The 16273-nt window shown below is 48.4% G+C and overlaps 1 protein-coding gene across 1 annotated transcript in view; it reads left to right on the forward strand.

Moving 5' to 3' along the window:
- Nucleotides 1-16273, forward strand: part of bcl11aa (BAF chromatin remodeling complex subunit BCL11A a) — a 60675-nt gene that overhangs the window by 4508 nt on the left and 39894 nt on the right. Inside the window, 1 exon segment of the mRNA XM_035400283.1 lies at nucleotides 112-453. Within this exon segment, the coding sequence (XP_035256174.1) occupies nucleotides 112-453 (342 nt within the window).

Here is a 16273-nt window from a genome sequence, read left to right on the forward strand (position 1 = left end):
GGTGCTGGTCAGCGGGACATTTTGGTCTAATTTCCCCCCCCCTCTCTCCCTCCCTCGCTCTTTCTCTCTCTCTCTCCCCGTCTGCCCCCCCCCCCCCCCCCCCCCGTGTAGCCGAGCCCCTGGCTGCCGTCCTCCCGGAGGAGCAGCAGGAGCACGGAGGCCTGGTCCAGGTGGTTCCGGAAGCGGATCAGGACCTCCTCACCTGTGGCCAGTGTCAGATGAACTTCCCTCTGGGGGATATCCTGGTTTTTATTGAGCACAAGCGGAAGCAATGCAGCGGCAGCATGTGCGCGGACAAAGCTGTGGATAAACCGCCGTCGGCCTCGCCCCCGCGCGGCCCGCTGCGGAGGGCCTCCGTCCCCGTGGAGGTGGGCGTTCAGGTCACGCCGGAGGACGACGACTGCTTGTCCACGTCGTCCCGAGGGATTTGCCCGAAACAGGAAACCGTAACAGGTAACCAGACCTCACCGAAGCAGACCATAATAAAAACAAAACACAACAAATAGGACACACACACACACACACGCACGTGCGCGCGTACGCACAGGTGGACCACGCTGACAGGAAGTCGCGTCTCGTGTATCGCTCGCCGCCTGCGTAACGGCGCTCTCTCGCGCGCGCTCGACTTCCTGCTCTCGCGTGCGCGTGGGACGCGTGCGTCGCGTGCCGCGGCGCGCGTGACGTCTCGGTGGGGGTTGGTTGTCTTGGACGGGGAACGCGGAGACGGCGTCTTGTCAGTTTCATTTGGCGGGGATCTTCAGCGTACCCGCACTGCGAGAACTCGGATATACAGCGCAGTAACGCTGTCGGATACCTTTGCCATATGCCTGTGCTCCTGGAGTGTCAGGAACGGGCCGTTCTGCGGTGTGCGTGGTTATAACGGCTGTTCATATGCAATGTCATTTACCATCATCTCTGGCTCGGGCCCATGGCTTTGGCAGTCGGCTTTCTGTAGACTTTAAGCACGTCCAGTGGACTGTTGTTTTGGACCCCTGTAGAATGGGGCCTCAGCTGAGGGCCAAGCTATCTCCAAACTACTGGGGTGAAATGGTTACCCCAGCTCAGCAACTGTCCCAGGATCTATAGAGTTTGAGAGCCTTTTTTTTCTCCACACTAGTCAAATGTAGACCAATGACAAAGTGACACTGGCGACCTTGACTTTAACTTGCCATTTGTGACTGGCCCAGGCTGGAAAGTCTGAGACCGAGTGCATGTGTTATGGTTTGTGCATAAACAGACCTATCCCAGGAAAAAGGGGGAAGGTTCTCTGGTCTGGAGGGGAGCTTTGAAACGGATGATGGTTGGAAGGGGGTGGGGTGGGGGGGGGGGTGAGGGTGGTGGAGGGGGTGGAGGGGGGGTCCCTTAGCCTGTCCGCTCGCTCATGCCCGTGAGAAACGCTGCCCTGGGCAGCTTGGATGTTCTGATGTGGGTTTTGGGCAGATGTATCTTGACTTCTCTGTGGTTTCACGTGGCCACATCTTATCCGTGTAAATGAGGGCCTGCACATTTCACTTTCTTACCAAAATAAAAAAAAGAGGGAAAGGGAAGGCGCTCGGTTATTTTTGGTCGTTGCGGAAGAGTAATTCAGTTAAAGAATTGTTATGCCGCAAATTATTTGTTGTCGTTTTCCCCGCATTTGGAATTGGGGAGAGCGTCTAGTGGTTTGCTTTCAGCACTGAACAAAGTCCCCAGAAGCAGGAAGTGAAGTTAAAGAGATGCAAAACAAAACCGTTTATCATGTTGCTGTAAACAAGTTTTTTACAAAAAATCTTTGGAATCCATGGGGTTAAAGCTTGACCCAAGGTAGCTATAAGTCTTTGGCTCTTCTCTGTGTATTTAAAACATGTGCCTGCCGTCCAGTCCACATCCTGGTTTAGAGATAAGTTTGCCGTGTGGATTGGTTGGGAGCGGGGCGGGTGGGGGGTGGAGGGGGTTGTTGATAAGGGAGCGTGTCTTAATCACGAGCCTTTTGGTCTTGCCTTTTCTTTTGATCAGGGCACCTTCTGCTTCAGATTCCTATTCTAGGAAGTCCTTGGGCTTCCGCATCGACCTGGCCAGAACATTTTCTGCACTTGACCTTTTGCTTTAGCGATAATTGCTGCTTATTGAGATCAGCTTGGCTGAAGTGGTTTTGCGGACCTTTCTGTAACGTGCAGAAAGTCAGTGACAATCGGCCCTCTTCAGCGGACGCGGACGCGCGCCTCGCTCTTTCTCACCGGCCAAACGTTTACGTTCGGTTCCGTTAGCTCCGGCTTAATCGCCAGCGCCGCTAACCGGGGTCGTGTTTGTCTGGTTAACCCCCTTTGTTTTAAAGATGCCGCTGCGTTTTCAGCACAAATTATACAACCTATTTATCCACGCTCGCCATCGCACATACGCGTCTTGCTTCTGTCAGCAGCTAAACTGGGTTATTAAACTCATTTGCATGATAATGTAAAAAGGTTCATCTGGGAGCTTTGGGTCACTGGTATTATGGTTTGTTTTTTTCTTTAGTAAAACCGTTCTGCGGTGGCTAAATCTGAGTAGCAGCTCCTTAACACTTGATTTAAAATGCCTGCATGGTCAGTTACAAAAAAAAAATGAATAGATGAACTAATCCTCACTGAGGACTGCGTTCTGTTTTCTTTTCCCCCCCTGTTCTGTCAGCAGCGCATGTTAAAGCTCCGTATTGGTCTTTATGTGTAAATATGAGGGGGGCTGGGGGGAGAAATGCTTCATGCGTTCAAGAGACTTTAAAATTCATTTTCTGCTGTTGAGGAAGTTGTTGTCTGCTGGAGTCCAAATTGTTTTCTTGACAATCTCCAAGCAACGGAAGAGAGAGGATATGAATAATTAGCATCAATGTGACGGCTACATTTATTATTAAATATTATAATAATAATAATTATTATTGCTATTTTTATTATTACTGTTATTATTGCTGCTGTTTTTATTTTTGTTATTATTATTATTACATTGTAGCACTTTACAGCCCTATAACTTTATTATATTGTAATTATTAGTGTGATCTTTGTTTCTTTGTTATGAGTCACACACTTAGGTCAAAGTTATGTTCAACTCAAACTTAATGCTTCAGTGTTACTACATATTTATCTCAAGCTAGGAAAGTGCAGGTGTTGTTGTTGTTGCTGTATTATTATTATTATTATTATTATTATTATTATTATTATTATTATTATTAGTAGTAGTAGTAGTAGTTGTAGTAGTAGTAGTAGCGTTATTGTTGTTGCTGCTGTTGTTATGAAGGCGGAATGATAAGGCCTGTGCTCCCAGTCTGTGGTTAGTGTTGGGACAGTGGGTAGGCAAAGAGGGGGAAGTGGAGGTTCCCTGCCTGGCTCAAAAGGCCAAATATGGACGGCCCAGCGTGGGTGATGTACACCCTATTTACATACGGCGCTGCCCCCTGTAAAAAGACGAAAGGCAGTACCTGTCTGGCTGAAGCTGCGTGAAGATCTCACAGCCTGCGCCCGGGCAGAGGGGCCCAGTTCTGGGGCATGGGGGGGGGTCACACACCCCCTCCCTGCTGGCCCCTTCAGTGTAAATGTGAAGGGCTGCTGATTCCATTTTAAAACCTTGCTGTTTTATTGTTTTAACTCCGAATCAGACCCAAAATTAGACTAGGTTGAAAGCTGAGACTCACTGGAGGCTAATAAATAAAGTATTCCGGTCACGGCGAGTACTTTTATGCCAAATATCACAGCGCTAATCGCACCGATCGTGTAAAGAGTGACAGGATCTCAATTTCTTCTGTGAGCTTTTTTTTAATGAGGAAAACTGTAAACAATAAAAGCGTAAAGCAGCTGTCCGATCTCCCGGTCGAAACGCAGCGTCCAGATACGTGCCCAAATGACAGATGGAATTTTCATTGGCCGTAAGAATGCGTGTTGGCCGGAACAATGAACTTTCATTTGCATAACAAACAATTCCTCGAGACGTCTACCGCTGCCGCGGCCCTTTTAAAATTATGAATGTCCTGAAACGGAGCAGCCGATTAGTCCAGACTAACACCGCCACCATGCAGAACGGGCCTCCGCGCATAATTGTGTTTTAAATGCCTTTGTCGGCTTGTGTTTTAGAACCTCTGAAGCTCTCTCTCTCTCTCTCTCTCTACCTCTCTCTCTCTCCCTTTCTTTCCCCCCTCTCTCTCTCTCCCTCCCTTTCTCTCTCCATGTCTCTCTCTCTCTCCTTCCCTTTCTCTCTCCATGTCTCTCTCTCCCTCTCCCTCCCTCTCTCCCTTTCTTCCCCTCTCTCTCTCTCTCTCTATCTGTCACTATTGCTGTGGTTGCAATAGTCGGTGTAAGTCGGCCATCATCCAATTAATATTGAATCAATTACAGTGCGCTGTAGGCTGGCGTGTGACACGCGTGCCTGTTCTAACACCGCTGGGCAGCCAGGCCGGGTGGCTAATTTGGCCTATTTTTTAAGGTATTGTTCGACTGGCGTTTGTTCTTATTTCGAGATGTTTTAAAAATCGCCTGCTGCTTAAACAGAAAATTGTTTCCGCAGCACTTGTTCACTTCTGCAAATAGTTCTGCTTGGGAAATGTCTTCTTACCAGCCCAGTGTGTTCTTGCTCCGGCCTCTGTTCGATGATTCAGGGGGTGAAAAGGCAACTTTAAAGCCAGGGCTGCCGTGTGTGTGTGTGTGTGTGTGTGTGTGTGTGTGTGTGTGCGTGCACAGTGTGTGCATGTGTGCATGCACGTGTAACCAGCAGTGTAAGATTTGTTTCATGTAGCTAATATCAGTGTTGTCGGTATTGGTTGGTAATGGCCGTCTCATGTATTGGGCTGCTGCTGTGATTATGGTTGTTATGATGGCTGCTATGATGACACATGATGACGTGCCTGAGAAAACACATGATTACACACATGTGAATCTCATATATTTATTTTTTGTTTAGAATTTTTCATTTCAACCACCCAAACTCACCAAGCTATACAGAGACTCTGTAGCTCCCTAGACATGTGCTCTCTATTCAGTCAAATATTATACAAAAGCATTTTTGCATATAAATAAAATGTAATTATTATTTAATATTACTTCGTCAGTGGATATCTTTTCCCATCCAGATCTCCCATGAATGTAGAAACTTGATAAGTTACTATTGCTATCATTAAAACAGGGAGGTATTGTAATTGGTGTCAGCCAATATGGACAGACAAATATGCACCCTGAATTGATGGTGAAGTTGACTGGAGAGATGCCTGAGCTGTCCCAGTACTTCAGTGTGCTGTTAAAGGAATTGTTTATATGCTATACGTGTGTTTCTGAAACTTCCAGGGCATGCAAGTGCATTTTTCATACTCCTCGAGAACAGAATCTAAAAGCCTCTTCATAACGACCATGCAAGACCACGCGGTTGTGTTTCTGAATGTCTGTTTTGGTGTTCTGTGCTGGGTATTGGTCTGTAGATACCAGATGGTCCCTTTCATTTTTTATGATTATTCATATGATCATTGAAGTATTTTGTGAAAAATAGAGAAGAAGGTAATTTCTTTAAATCAGGTTGTCCTGGTGGTTGTACATGTCTGTGCTGTAGAGAACACTTGAGCTGTCTCTGTGTGCTTTGCTTGCACGTCACAGTCAGTCCTCCCCACTGTGGGGTCTGCTTGTGATCCTAGCCTGATTTCCTCCTGTCGATGGTTTAGCTTTTGCCCTTTGTGACACCAGAACCTGAAAACGGAAGAGAGGCCCAGCCAGGTGATTTTGGGTGTGGCCCGTCAGTCAGGCCCTCGTCGTGATTGATGAGGGGCGAAGGGGCGGGGCCTCTGCGCTTCTTTCCCTTTGTCTGTCGGATCGAACGGCGGGAGCCCAACTCTGCCGCGCGTCGTGGCGGTGTCAGGGTGACCCTGAAGCAGATCGCCCGCCATCGCTCCCGCCTCCCACAACCGGTCGCTCGTGTGCGTAATAAAACGTTTAAAACGGGGGGCGGTTTACTCGTCAGATCTTTAATCTGATTGGTTATCCCCCTCCGTCCTTCCGGTCACTTCGCAGGCTTGGCTCGCCCGGCCGGCTATCCCAGCATGCCTTGCGGCTGTCCCTGAAAACGAGCGGAGGCGGTCACGGATCGGCTTCTCGTCGGAGGACGCGTGGCTTCGCGCGTTTTACGCCTGCGCGCGCTCGTTAGCGACTTGTACCCGTGGGGATCGGGGACGCCGCGCCGCGGCGCTGAATTCGTGAGGCTCGGCTCTCGCTCCGCACCGCTCGGCCTTCGCGACGCGGCGGGCGTGGATCGGACGCGAGGTCCGGTGCGCGACGCGGCGCGGTTCGATTTGCGCCATGCGGGACTTGCGTGGGCTGCGGCTGGATTATCTCTGCCGGTGACGTTCCGCGAGGCGGTTCATCCCGCATGCGTTTGCCGTTCAAATTTTTATTTTATTCTGCTTTCATTTTAAAGTGGAACTAATTATCCATTTGAGCATAAAATATTGCTGGAGGATTTTTTTTTTGTGTCGGCCTCGTGTTCTTTACACATTTCCCTGTAAAATGAGGGACGTAGTCGAAAAAAAAAAAGCACTGCCACAAATGTGTTTTAAAATGAGATTTCCCCCCCCTCCCCTGCGAGGCTCTTTGTCCAATCCTCATAATTTGGCCTGCTTTTGAGAAACGGGGAAATCCATATTCATGTGGAAACATGTCATGTGCGTCTGAAAGCCGGCGGAACCTGAAGGGAGGCCGCTTCCATTTTTTATTTGTCGTAACCCCCGGACAGGGCGCAGGAGCGGCCGCGCTATCGGTATCTGAATTTGATTAAATCCCGCTTTGCTGGAACAAAGGTATTTAGCAGCCAGCCGTCCCCTCCCTGGCTTGGTGCCACCTCCCTTCCAGAAGCCCACGCCATTGGGTGTCTGTCGTTCGCCCCCCCCCCCCACCCCCCACCCTCGCCAACCGCCGCCTTCGCTCGACGGGAGGAATGCAAACCCGTGGGTGTGCGCTGCGTCTCTGTTCACGCCTCGCCTCCGATCTTCCGGGAAGAAAAAACAACAAAAAAAAAACACGGGTTTCAAATAATTGGCAGCATGCATATGTAAACCGGTTGTACTAGGGTGCTTGAAAGAGGTTTTAAAAAAAGTGAGCTTTTTTTCCTTCATATTTTCTTTCGGTGTTCGGTATGAAATTATACAAATTGTTTCTTCTCCTTTAAGGTATTTGCACCGTGAAGGAGGTACTCCCAGTGGTGTAGAGTTGAGATTTTAGTGAATTTGTAAATGCTGTGCTTGCACTGTGTGATCAGCACATACAGTACAGAGGGGAGATGTGCTTGTGTTGATTTGGTTTTATTTTTGGGGGACGAGGGCTTGTGTTTTTGGAAATAATTTAAGAGCAGCCTTTTCTTCGTCCCTGCCTGTTGGACACATGGATTTGTGCCTCCCTGAAATCCAGGGCCCACCATGCCCCTGTGATGCCACAGCTCTCAAATTATGTCAGTGTTTTATAAAACGTGACTATAAAAAATGTTTATATACTACAAAGCTTATTTATAAATCCCTGTGGATTACAGACTGGTGTTTTATAACATGGCAGAGGCACTAAGGATTGCTGCATGTGTACTTGTGTGTTTGCGTTTGTGTGTGAGTATATGTGTATGTCTGCGTATTTGTGTGTACGCGTGTGTGTAGGTATGGGCGTCCGTGTGCATGTTGGTATGCCTGTGTGTGTTTGTGTGTGCTTGTGTGTTGTGTTTGTGTGTGCATTCATGCATGTGTGTGCATGTGTGTGTGTGTGTGTGTGTGTGTGTGTGTACATGTAGGTATCCCTGTGCATGTGTGTGTGTGTGTGTGTGTGTGTGTGTGTGCATGCTGGTATCCCTGTGTGTGTGTGTGTATGTGTGTATGTGTGCATGTGTGTGTGTGTGTGTGTGTGTGTGTGTACATGTAGGTATCCCTGTGCATGTGTGTGTGTGTGTGTGTGTGTGTGTGCATGCTGGTATCCCTGTGTGTGTGTGTGTATGTGTGTGTGTGTGTGTGTGCATAGTGAGCGCTGGCCTGGCTCAGGCTCGGGGGATCAGGCTCTGGTGCATCCCTCCACAGGCCCAGCCAGGGAAGCCTTGGCAGGGTGTGGGCTGGAGGCGTGGGCGGGGCCGGGCCCCTGGCTCCTCTCTGGGCTTTCTGTCTGCACCATTCACCTCTACAACTGCAGCGGCCTACCCCTGCCTCCAGCGGGAATATGCTGCACACACACTCGCATGCTACACACACACACACACACACACACACTCGCATACTACACACACACACTCGCACGCATGCACATACGCACATACACACGCTCGCATGCTGACACACACACTCGCACGCATGCACATATGCACACACACACACACACACACACACACGCACACACTCGCATACTACACACACACACACACACTCGCACGCATGCACATATGCACACACACACACACGCTCGCACACATGCGCTCGCACACCCACACACACACACACACACACGCTCGCACACATGCGCTCGCACACCCACACACACACACACACACACGCGCACACACAAGCAAGCATATGCGGGCTGGCGATGTCTGTGCTATGGCTGGTGTCTGTGATGAAGCTGCTATTTGGCCAGACAGTCCTTCTGTGAATCCTGCCTGGAACACACCATCCCATCATCTCTCTAGCCTTACTAACTGCACATCATGTTTTTTACTCTGCAGTCATATACACACACAGCGCATGTGCTGTTAATACAGTGACATCACAAATGTCCTCTTCATGCAGTGACATCACAAAGCGACCTGACTCTTGCTTTGCCAATTCTGCGGAGCGGGGAGCTTCCGATATTCGCTTACCTACTAAGTTAGAAATAACTGGTGAATTTTTGTCCCACTGGCACCCATAAATCCCTCAGACACTCCTGTTCCATTTCCTGCTTGTCTGCGGGTGGGAAGCTCCCACTACGGCTTTAATTCAGCTGCTCTCTGGAGCAGGCACAGGAGCAGGAACAGGAGCAGTGCTCTGCTCCGGGCTATACCAGCGCTTACTGCTCACTGTGTCATCAACAAGTCTCCCATCAAGTCGAGGCTGACCACATGCTTGTTTCTGACACACGCACCACACTGGCTCAGACATGGGAGAGGATCTCTGTACACACGTGTACATTTCTGAAGTCCGTGGCATGTGCGCAGTGCATGCCGTCTCTCTTATATAAAACGAGTCGCAGTGAGAGAGAAAGAAAGGGCAGCAGTTTTACTCTGGCTGCGGAGAGGCTGAGAGGAAGTGCAGGTAGAAAGCCGGCTTTCCTGTGTGTCCCACTGCTGTAATCTCTGGGCCAATAAAGCTGCCTTTCAGTTCACGCTGATCTGTGGAAGGTTCAGCACTCCGAGGCTGATGTTACCTGAGGGAGTGTGTGTTTGAGCTGAGCAGGCTGTGTGTGTGTGTGTGTGTGTGTGAGTGTTTGAGCTGAGCAGGCTCTGTGTATGTGTGTGTGTGTGTGTGTGTGTTTGAGCTGAGCAGGCTCTGTGTATGTGTGTGTGTGTGTGTGTGTTTGAGCTGAGCGGGCTGTGTGTGTGTGTGTGTGTGTGTGTGTGAGTGTTTGAGCTGAGCATGCTCTGTGTGTGTGTGCCTCCTCGCTACCTCTCTCCAGCTGCTGGAGGTGTTACCATTACTGTGTGCAGTAAAGTGAGTTTGACGCTGGGCTGAAAGTATTAAATTGACAGTTAAGGGAAAGATTAATGACTGGACATAACTTGAGATCCCACTCATTTCACAGGTTTGTGTGTATCTCTGATCAGCCAGAAATCACACACATAATATGAAACTGATTTTTGTTTATAATAAATTCTTCCTACAATTAATGTTATTGGCACTGGAAATTTGAATTAAATTCATGATTCCTATAGTGTATTTATACATGCTTGTTAACCTGCACTGGCTTAGCTGGGAAACGCAGAGAGGAACCAGAACATCTGCTCTTGCTTTTACGCTTTTTCTTTTTTCGATTTCTTCTGATTCTGTCAATTCACTTTCGGTTTTGACTGGGTGCGCGCGCGCACGCTTGCAGGAGGCAGCGTCTGAAGCATCGCAGCCTGTTTTTAGCCCGTCACCTGTGATGGCCGCAGTGTTTCACGGGTGCCTCTCATTTAACAAGTGGGCTGAGAGACGCTTGTTTGTACAAAGAAATAATCCTCCCCCGTCAAGCGGAGCGCTGGCTGCTCTGGGCTGGCCGAGGTCTGAGTGCAAGGCTCCCTCTCGCTCCACACCAGCCGGCCCGGCGCACCGCCTCACCGGGGCCTGCCAATAAGTTAATTGCTTTATTTTTAGACGCGTGCGGAAGACGGCGAAGGGCTAGCGCGCAGCTGCAGCCCGCAATAGAAACCCAGAGGCCGACAAAGATGCGCGCTTTAGCTCCGTTTTTATGTGGGGAAATAAAATACATCGGAATATCCTTCATTTACTCCAGCAATCTGCAAAGCTCCTCCCCTTTTATTCTCTTCTGATCATGCCGTCGGTTATCTCTGTTCATATGCCACTGTATCTTCCGTCGCGAGCAGGTGGATCGTGCGTGCACGTCTGTGTGTGCGCCTTCGTCCGTTTCTTTCAGTAATGAAAGCCATGAATAGGCTCGTTTTTTAAATACTTAAGTGGGCCCTTTTTCACCTGTATTAATGAGAAATGATAGCGGAAGGATTTAATATTAGGTTGGGTTTCTGGGTAAAGTAAGGAAGCCATTTCTCCTTTTAGAAACTAATTTTGATAGTTGGTGTCTTCAGAGCTAACATACTTAATACTATTATTAAGCTTACTACTATTACCACTAATAAATAATAATAATAATTCTGATAATAATAATAATAATAATAATAATGAAGGTAAATTATACAGAGTCCCTTTTTCATAGGAAAATAAATCTGGAATTAAAACACTGTATTCTAAAAATGATTTATGCTTCAGTCTTTACACGAGGCATCGCAGGCCTGACCCTGAGCCTGCTGCATCAGGGGTAGAGATGGGATACCCTACCGTGTGCATATTAAAAAACCTGAAGACAATGCTGCAAACACGCGCACACGCACACAAAAATCCTCTACTTCCTGACTGAGTCTTACTGATAATTTGCTTGGGCTCATTTGAATTTTAAGCACTTCTTTAATCTTCAAAGCTTAAATTGCTTTATGAATATGCATGGTGTGGGCAGACTTTAGTTCATTACCTAGTTGTAAATTCTAATGACCATTAGGTCCTCTCAGTAATTGCCAATTGTTTTGCATTTTTGATTGGCCTATTACCATGTGCATTCAGGGCACATCAGCACTGTCAGCTTTCTGCATAAGGAGAGTGTGTGTGTGTGTGTGTGTGTGTGTGTGTGTGTGTGTGCGCGTGTGATTGCGTGTGTGTGTGTGCATATGTGAGTGTGTGTGTGTGTGTCTGTGCTGGCGTGTGCACGTCTGTGTGTGTGTGTGTATGTGTGTGTGTGCATGCCCATATGTGCAGGTGGGAGGGGTGGCAGTGAAAAGTGTGCATCTCTGGTAAGGTCTGAATTTCCACAATGTGAAAACTCGAGTTGTAAATTAAAATGCTGCTTTTACATTTACATCTAGAGATTGAATGTTCATTGGGAAATTTGACAGATTTGATTTGCACAGAGACTGTGCATTCCTTCCTTACAGCTCTGTGCATAGGATGGGTGCTGCATCTAATCACTTTTCATTAAGGCCTGGCAGCTCAGAACAAAAGCACCAGCCATTGGCCAATCAGATATCATTCCCAGAATACACTTCTTCTGTGCTGCTGCTTACCTATGGCTTCTACAGTTTATTTATGTGAGATGTGTGTGTGTGTGCCTGTTTGTTTGTTTGTGTGTGTGTGTGTGTCTGTTTGAGAAAGAGAGAGAGAGAGAGAGCGATTGAGAGCAGTGTGAGATACGAGCAGATGTGGCCTGTCATTTCTTGCTTTCCTCTCCTCATTTAGCAGAATCTGCAGCCATACGGCCTCCTGCCCGCATTAGAATGTTGTTCAGGAGGTAGTCCGTCCTCCTGCTCACATTAGAATGTTGTTCAGGAGGTAGTCCGTCCTCCTGCTCACATTAGAATGTCGTTCAGAAGGTAGTCCGTCCTCCTGCTCACATTAGAATGTCGTTCAGGAGGTAGTCCGTCCTCCTGCTCACATTAGAATGTCGTTCAGAAGGTAGTCCGTCCTCCTGCTCACATTAGAATGTTGTTCAGGAGGTAGTCCGTCCTCCTGCTCACATTAGAATGTTGTTCCGGAGGTAGTCCGTCCTCCTGCTCACATTAGAATGTTGTTCAGGAGGTAGTCCGTCCTCCTGCTCACATTAGAATGTCGTTCAGAAGGTAGTCCGTCCTCCTGCTCACATTAGAATGTCGTTCAGGAGGTAGTCCGTCCTCCTGCTCACATTAGAATGTCGTTCAGAAGGTAGTCCGTCCTCCTGCTCACATTAGAATGTTGTTCAGGAGGTAGTCCGTCCTCCTGCTCGCATTAGAATGTTGTTCAGGAGGCAGTCCGTCCTCCTGCTCGCATTAGAATGTCGTTCAGGAGGCAGTCTTTCTTGCTGAGCGTGTTGGTCTGTTGAAAAGTGACGTGTTGTTGAATCAAAAAATTCAAGTAGGGAATCATAAAACAGTTGTGTAAACACAGTGTCCACTGTTCATGTTTGTCACCCTTAGACACACAACAAGCATTAGCACACATGCAGGTGCACACTCCCCATATGTAAGCTTGCACACACACACACGCGCACACACACGAACAAACACACACATGCACTCACGCGCACACACTCACAAAGCTGTACTACTGTTCTGCTCATGTTTTTATGTTCCCTTTGGATGAAGATTTAAATTTCATACGTTTTCTACAGACAGAGGGACAGTGCATGTGCTTCAGAAGAAGATTAATAAAAGAGAATAAATCACTCAAATAAGACGCATTTGCAAGTGAAAATGAGCACAGACAATTAGAAACACAAAAGAAAACAAAAACACAAAAAAGAATTAATGAAATATGCTGGTTTCCACAAGGGGTGGTGATTTTTTTCCCTCTTGGTTCGTCAGTTGTTGTTTTTTCCTCGCCGGTCTCTGCAGATGCTTTAAGGAAAAGCTGAGACCTACATTGCGATGAAAAGGAATTGTTAATGACTGAATGAAGAATAAGTTGTTGCAAGTTTAAAATTGTTCTCAAATGGAAATGTTGGTGAGATGTTGGGGGGGGGGGGGGGGGGGTGGGGGGGTTGACTCCGCCTCTGAGGGGGGGCCCAGTAGGCCCCCTGCTTTGCCGGGGCTCCCTGGCCTTACCCTGGCTCAGAGCAGGCTTCAGAGTTGTTAATATTCAGCTGGGAAACCGTATCCAGAGCGCAAATAAATTATTAAGTGCGTGAACTTTTTAGGCAGTAAGATGAACTGATGGGACACATCTGTGAGATCCGGAGGTATTTTTTTTTTTGCTTTTGTGCGTGTGTGTGTGTGTGTGTGTGTGTGTGTGTGTGTGCGCTTGTTTATGCGTCCGTGTGTATGTGTGGATGTGTATGAGTGTGTGTGTATGTGTGTGTATGTGCGTGCGCGTGCGTGCATGTCTGTGTGTGTACCTGTGTATACAGTATGTGCATGTGCGTGCGTATGTGTGTGCTTACATATCTGCGTTCCTGTGTGCGTGCGCACGTACGTGTGTGTGTGCGCGCGTGCGTGTGTGCGTGCGTGTGTGCGTGTGTGCGTGCGCGTGTGTGCGCGTGCGTGTGCGCGTGTGCGTGCGCGCGCGTGTGTGTGTGTGTGTGTGTGCTGAGAGATTCTGCCCTTTCTGACTTCCCAGCCCCTGGTCTCTGGCCAAGGACATGAATAATTGATTCAGTGCACGCTATCATTTTCTTGATGTAATTGGTTTGGTAAGATATGATTAAATCTATTGGATAATTCATTGGTCCAAAACGGGTAAAGAAATGGTTCATGCTGGTGAGGCTCCGCCCTTCCTCTCTTGTGAAGATGTTTTAGCTGGATAAAGAGAGTTCTCCCAGTCTTTCCTGGTCAAAGCATTGCTCCAGGACTTCGCTCACTGTGTTGGGAGTTGATTAGCCGGCTCTTACCCACGAACAGCTGAGTAGAAAAAAAGCACATCTTTCCCTCCCCTCTCGCTCTATCTCTCTCTCTCCCTGCAAGCCATGAGTCCTTGGAGGGATCTAAGCAAAAGAAAAGGAGATATTTTGATCCTGGCAGAGGTGTGTTCTGTTCTGGAGTGGGTTTTTTAAACTCCAGAGAAGATGGGTTTGTTTGTTTCCGGAGGGAGAGGCCCTGTTTGGTCTTGAATGGCAGGTGGAGGCCGGGCTTGCTTGCTCATTGCCTGTCTTTACTATACTGTACATAGAGCACGGCCATTGGTCTGCTGTGTGTGTGTGTGTGTGTTTCGGTATATGATTTGTGTTCATTTTGATCTACTGGTGTCTGCACAATGTAGTATAAAATATATATGGTTTACATCAAGAATAATTTTTTATTGTGGTTACTGTCAACTATATATTTTAGACTGAAGTGTATAATAATACTAATAATAATATAATAATAATAATGTTATTATTGGTTAAATAAATAAAAAGAAATGAAAGAAATAGAAAAGTATTATTAATGGTCAGTAGCCTGCTTGTTTGGTGGCCCTTTTGGTGGGCAGCAGTGGACAGAGTGAAGCTGGCTGTGTGTCAGAACCTCTGGCTGTGAGGTGCTGTGGTCTTTGATGGACTCTTCTTCCCCACCATATTAAAAGCTCCTCATTTAGTCTCTGTGCTGCGTAGCTCTCAGTTTAAAACATGACTCAAAACTGTCGCCATGCCTTTTCCTTGTGTGTGTGTGTGTGTGCGTGATCATCTCCTTTCTAAAGTGAAAACGATTCTGGGCCGCGTCATGCTCTCAAGCACCATGAACAGAGCTCTGAATGTAGCGCGTAGGTGCCAGACAAACTTAAGCAAAGCGAAACCGGCCCGGCTTTTAACCCCCCCCCCCCTCAGCGAGGGCCCAAACGCTCTTAAGCCCATTTTCTTCCCCGCGTTTTTTTTTCTTCCTTTTTGTCTTCTGGTTCTTCTGCCCTCCTCGCCTCCAGTCATTCCATCGGAAGAGTCAACAGAATGTGCCTGAACATGCCAGGAGCGAGCAGAGCCTTTTCATCATCGCAGAGCTCCCTGCTTTATGTAATTTGTCAGAAGCTTAATTTGTGTGTGTATATGTTTTCTTCAAAGCACCACCCCCCTCTCTTCGCCCCACCTGTGTGTGCTGTTGCCTGTGGGAGAGTTTGGGGCTGAGGCGGTTGGGGTTGGTGGTGGGGGTGGGGTGGTGTGGTGGTGGAAGGAGCAGGGTAGGTGCTCCAGCTCTTGGTCAGGCCGCTCCGGCGCATGCGTGTCCCTGGGAAGGGTGTGTGGACCGGGGGGGCCGCGGTGCGAGGGGGGTGGGCACACAAAGGGAAAATTCTGCTCCGGAGCCATTACTCTCCCCCGGCCTCAGTGTGGCCCGGCCGGCTCAGCCAGACAGGATGATAGATTGCATTGTCAAGGGTCCCAGGGTGTGCCCTGAACTTGGAGCACTTTGTTTATCTTGAATAGAAAGGGAAAGGCGCGGGAATAATCTATGTCTCGCTGAGAAGAGAGAGAGAGAGAAAGAGGGGGAGAGAGAGAGAGAGAGAGAGGGAGAAAGAGACCGAGAGGGAGAGTGAGGGAGAGGGAGGGAGAGAGAGAGAGAGGGAGAGATGCAGAAGGGGAAGAGAGAAGGGGGCAAGGGGTGGCTGGTGGGGGTTGCGGTTCACAGGAGGGGGGTGGGGGTGGGGGTGGGGCCCTACAGTGGTTGTCCATTAACAGATGAACTTGGCTGAGGTCCAGACATGTGATGAGACTGTGTCATAGCCTGCCCTTAATTCAGCTTTTTTGGCCTTTCTCTCCTCCTGCCTATCCCTCTTTTTTCCCCCTCCTCCCTTCCTTCTTTCTCTCTCTCTCTCTCTACCTGCTGACAGTACTTCAATACTTCCAGGTTACTTTCTTGGCTAAAGGCAAAAAAAAAAAAAAAAAAGCACGAGTCTCTTCTCCCTCCCTCCCTCCCTCCCACCCCCTCCAGCCATGTCAGAACCAGTTCAGACCGGTTAGCTGGCCTTGTTGCCGGGCTCTGGAGGAGTTCTGGAGGGGAAACACAAAAAGAAAACATTCTGATGAAGAGACTAACCTGAGGGTTGACGAAAGGAGGAGGGGGAGAAAAAAAACGGCAATAAAAAAAAAAACCGCTGTGCGCAAACTTTTGAAGAAGTGGAACTGGAGAGGCGAGCCGCCTGCGCCGGCTTCCACGTGAG

This window comes from Anguilla anguilla, chromosome 18 (genome assembly GCF_013347855.1).
Source record: "Anguilla anguilla isolate fAngAng1 chromosome 18, fAngAng1.pri, whole genome shotgun sequence".
NCBI classification, from domain to species: Eukaryota; Metazoa; Chordata; class Actinopteri; order Anguilliformes; family Anguillidae; genus Anguilla; species Anguilla anguilla.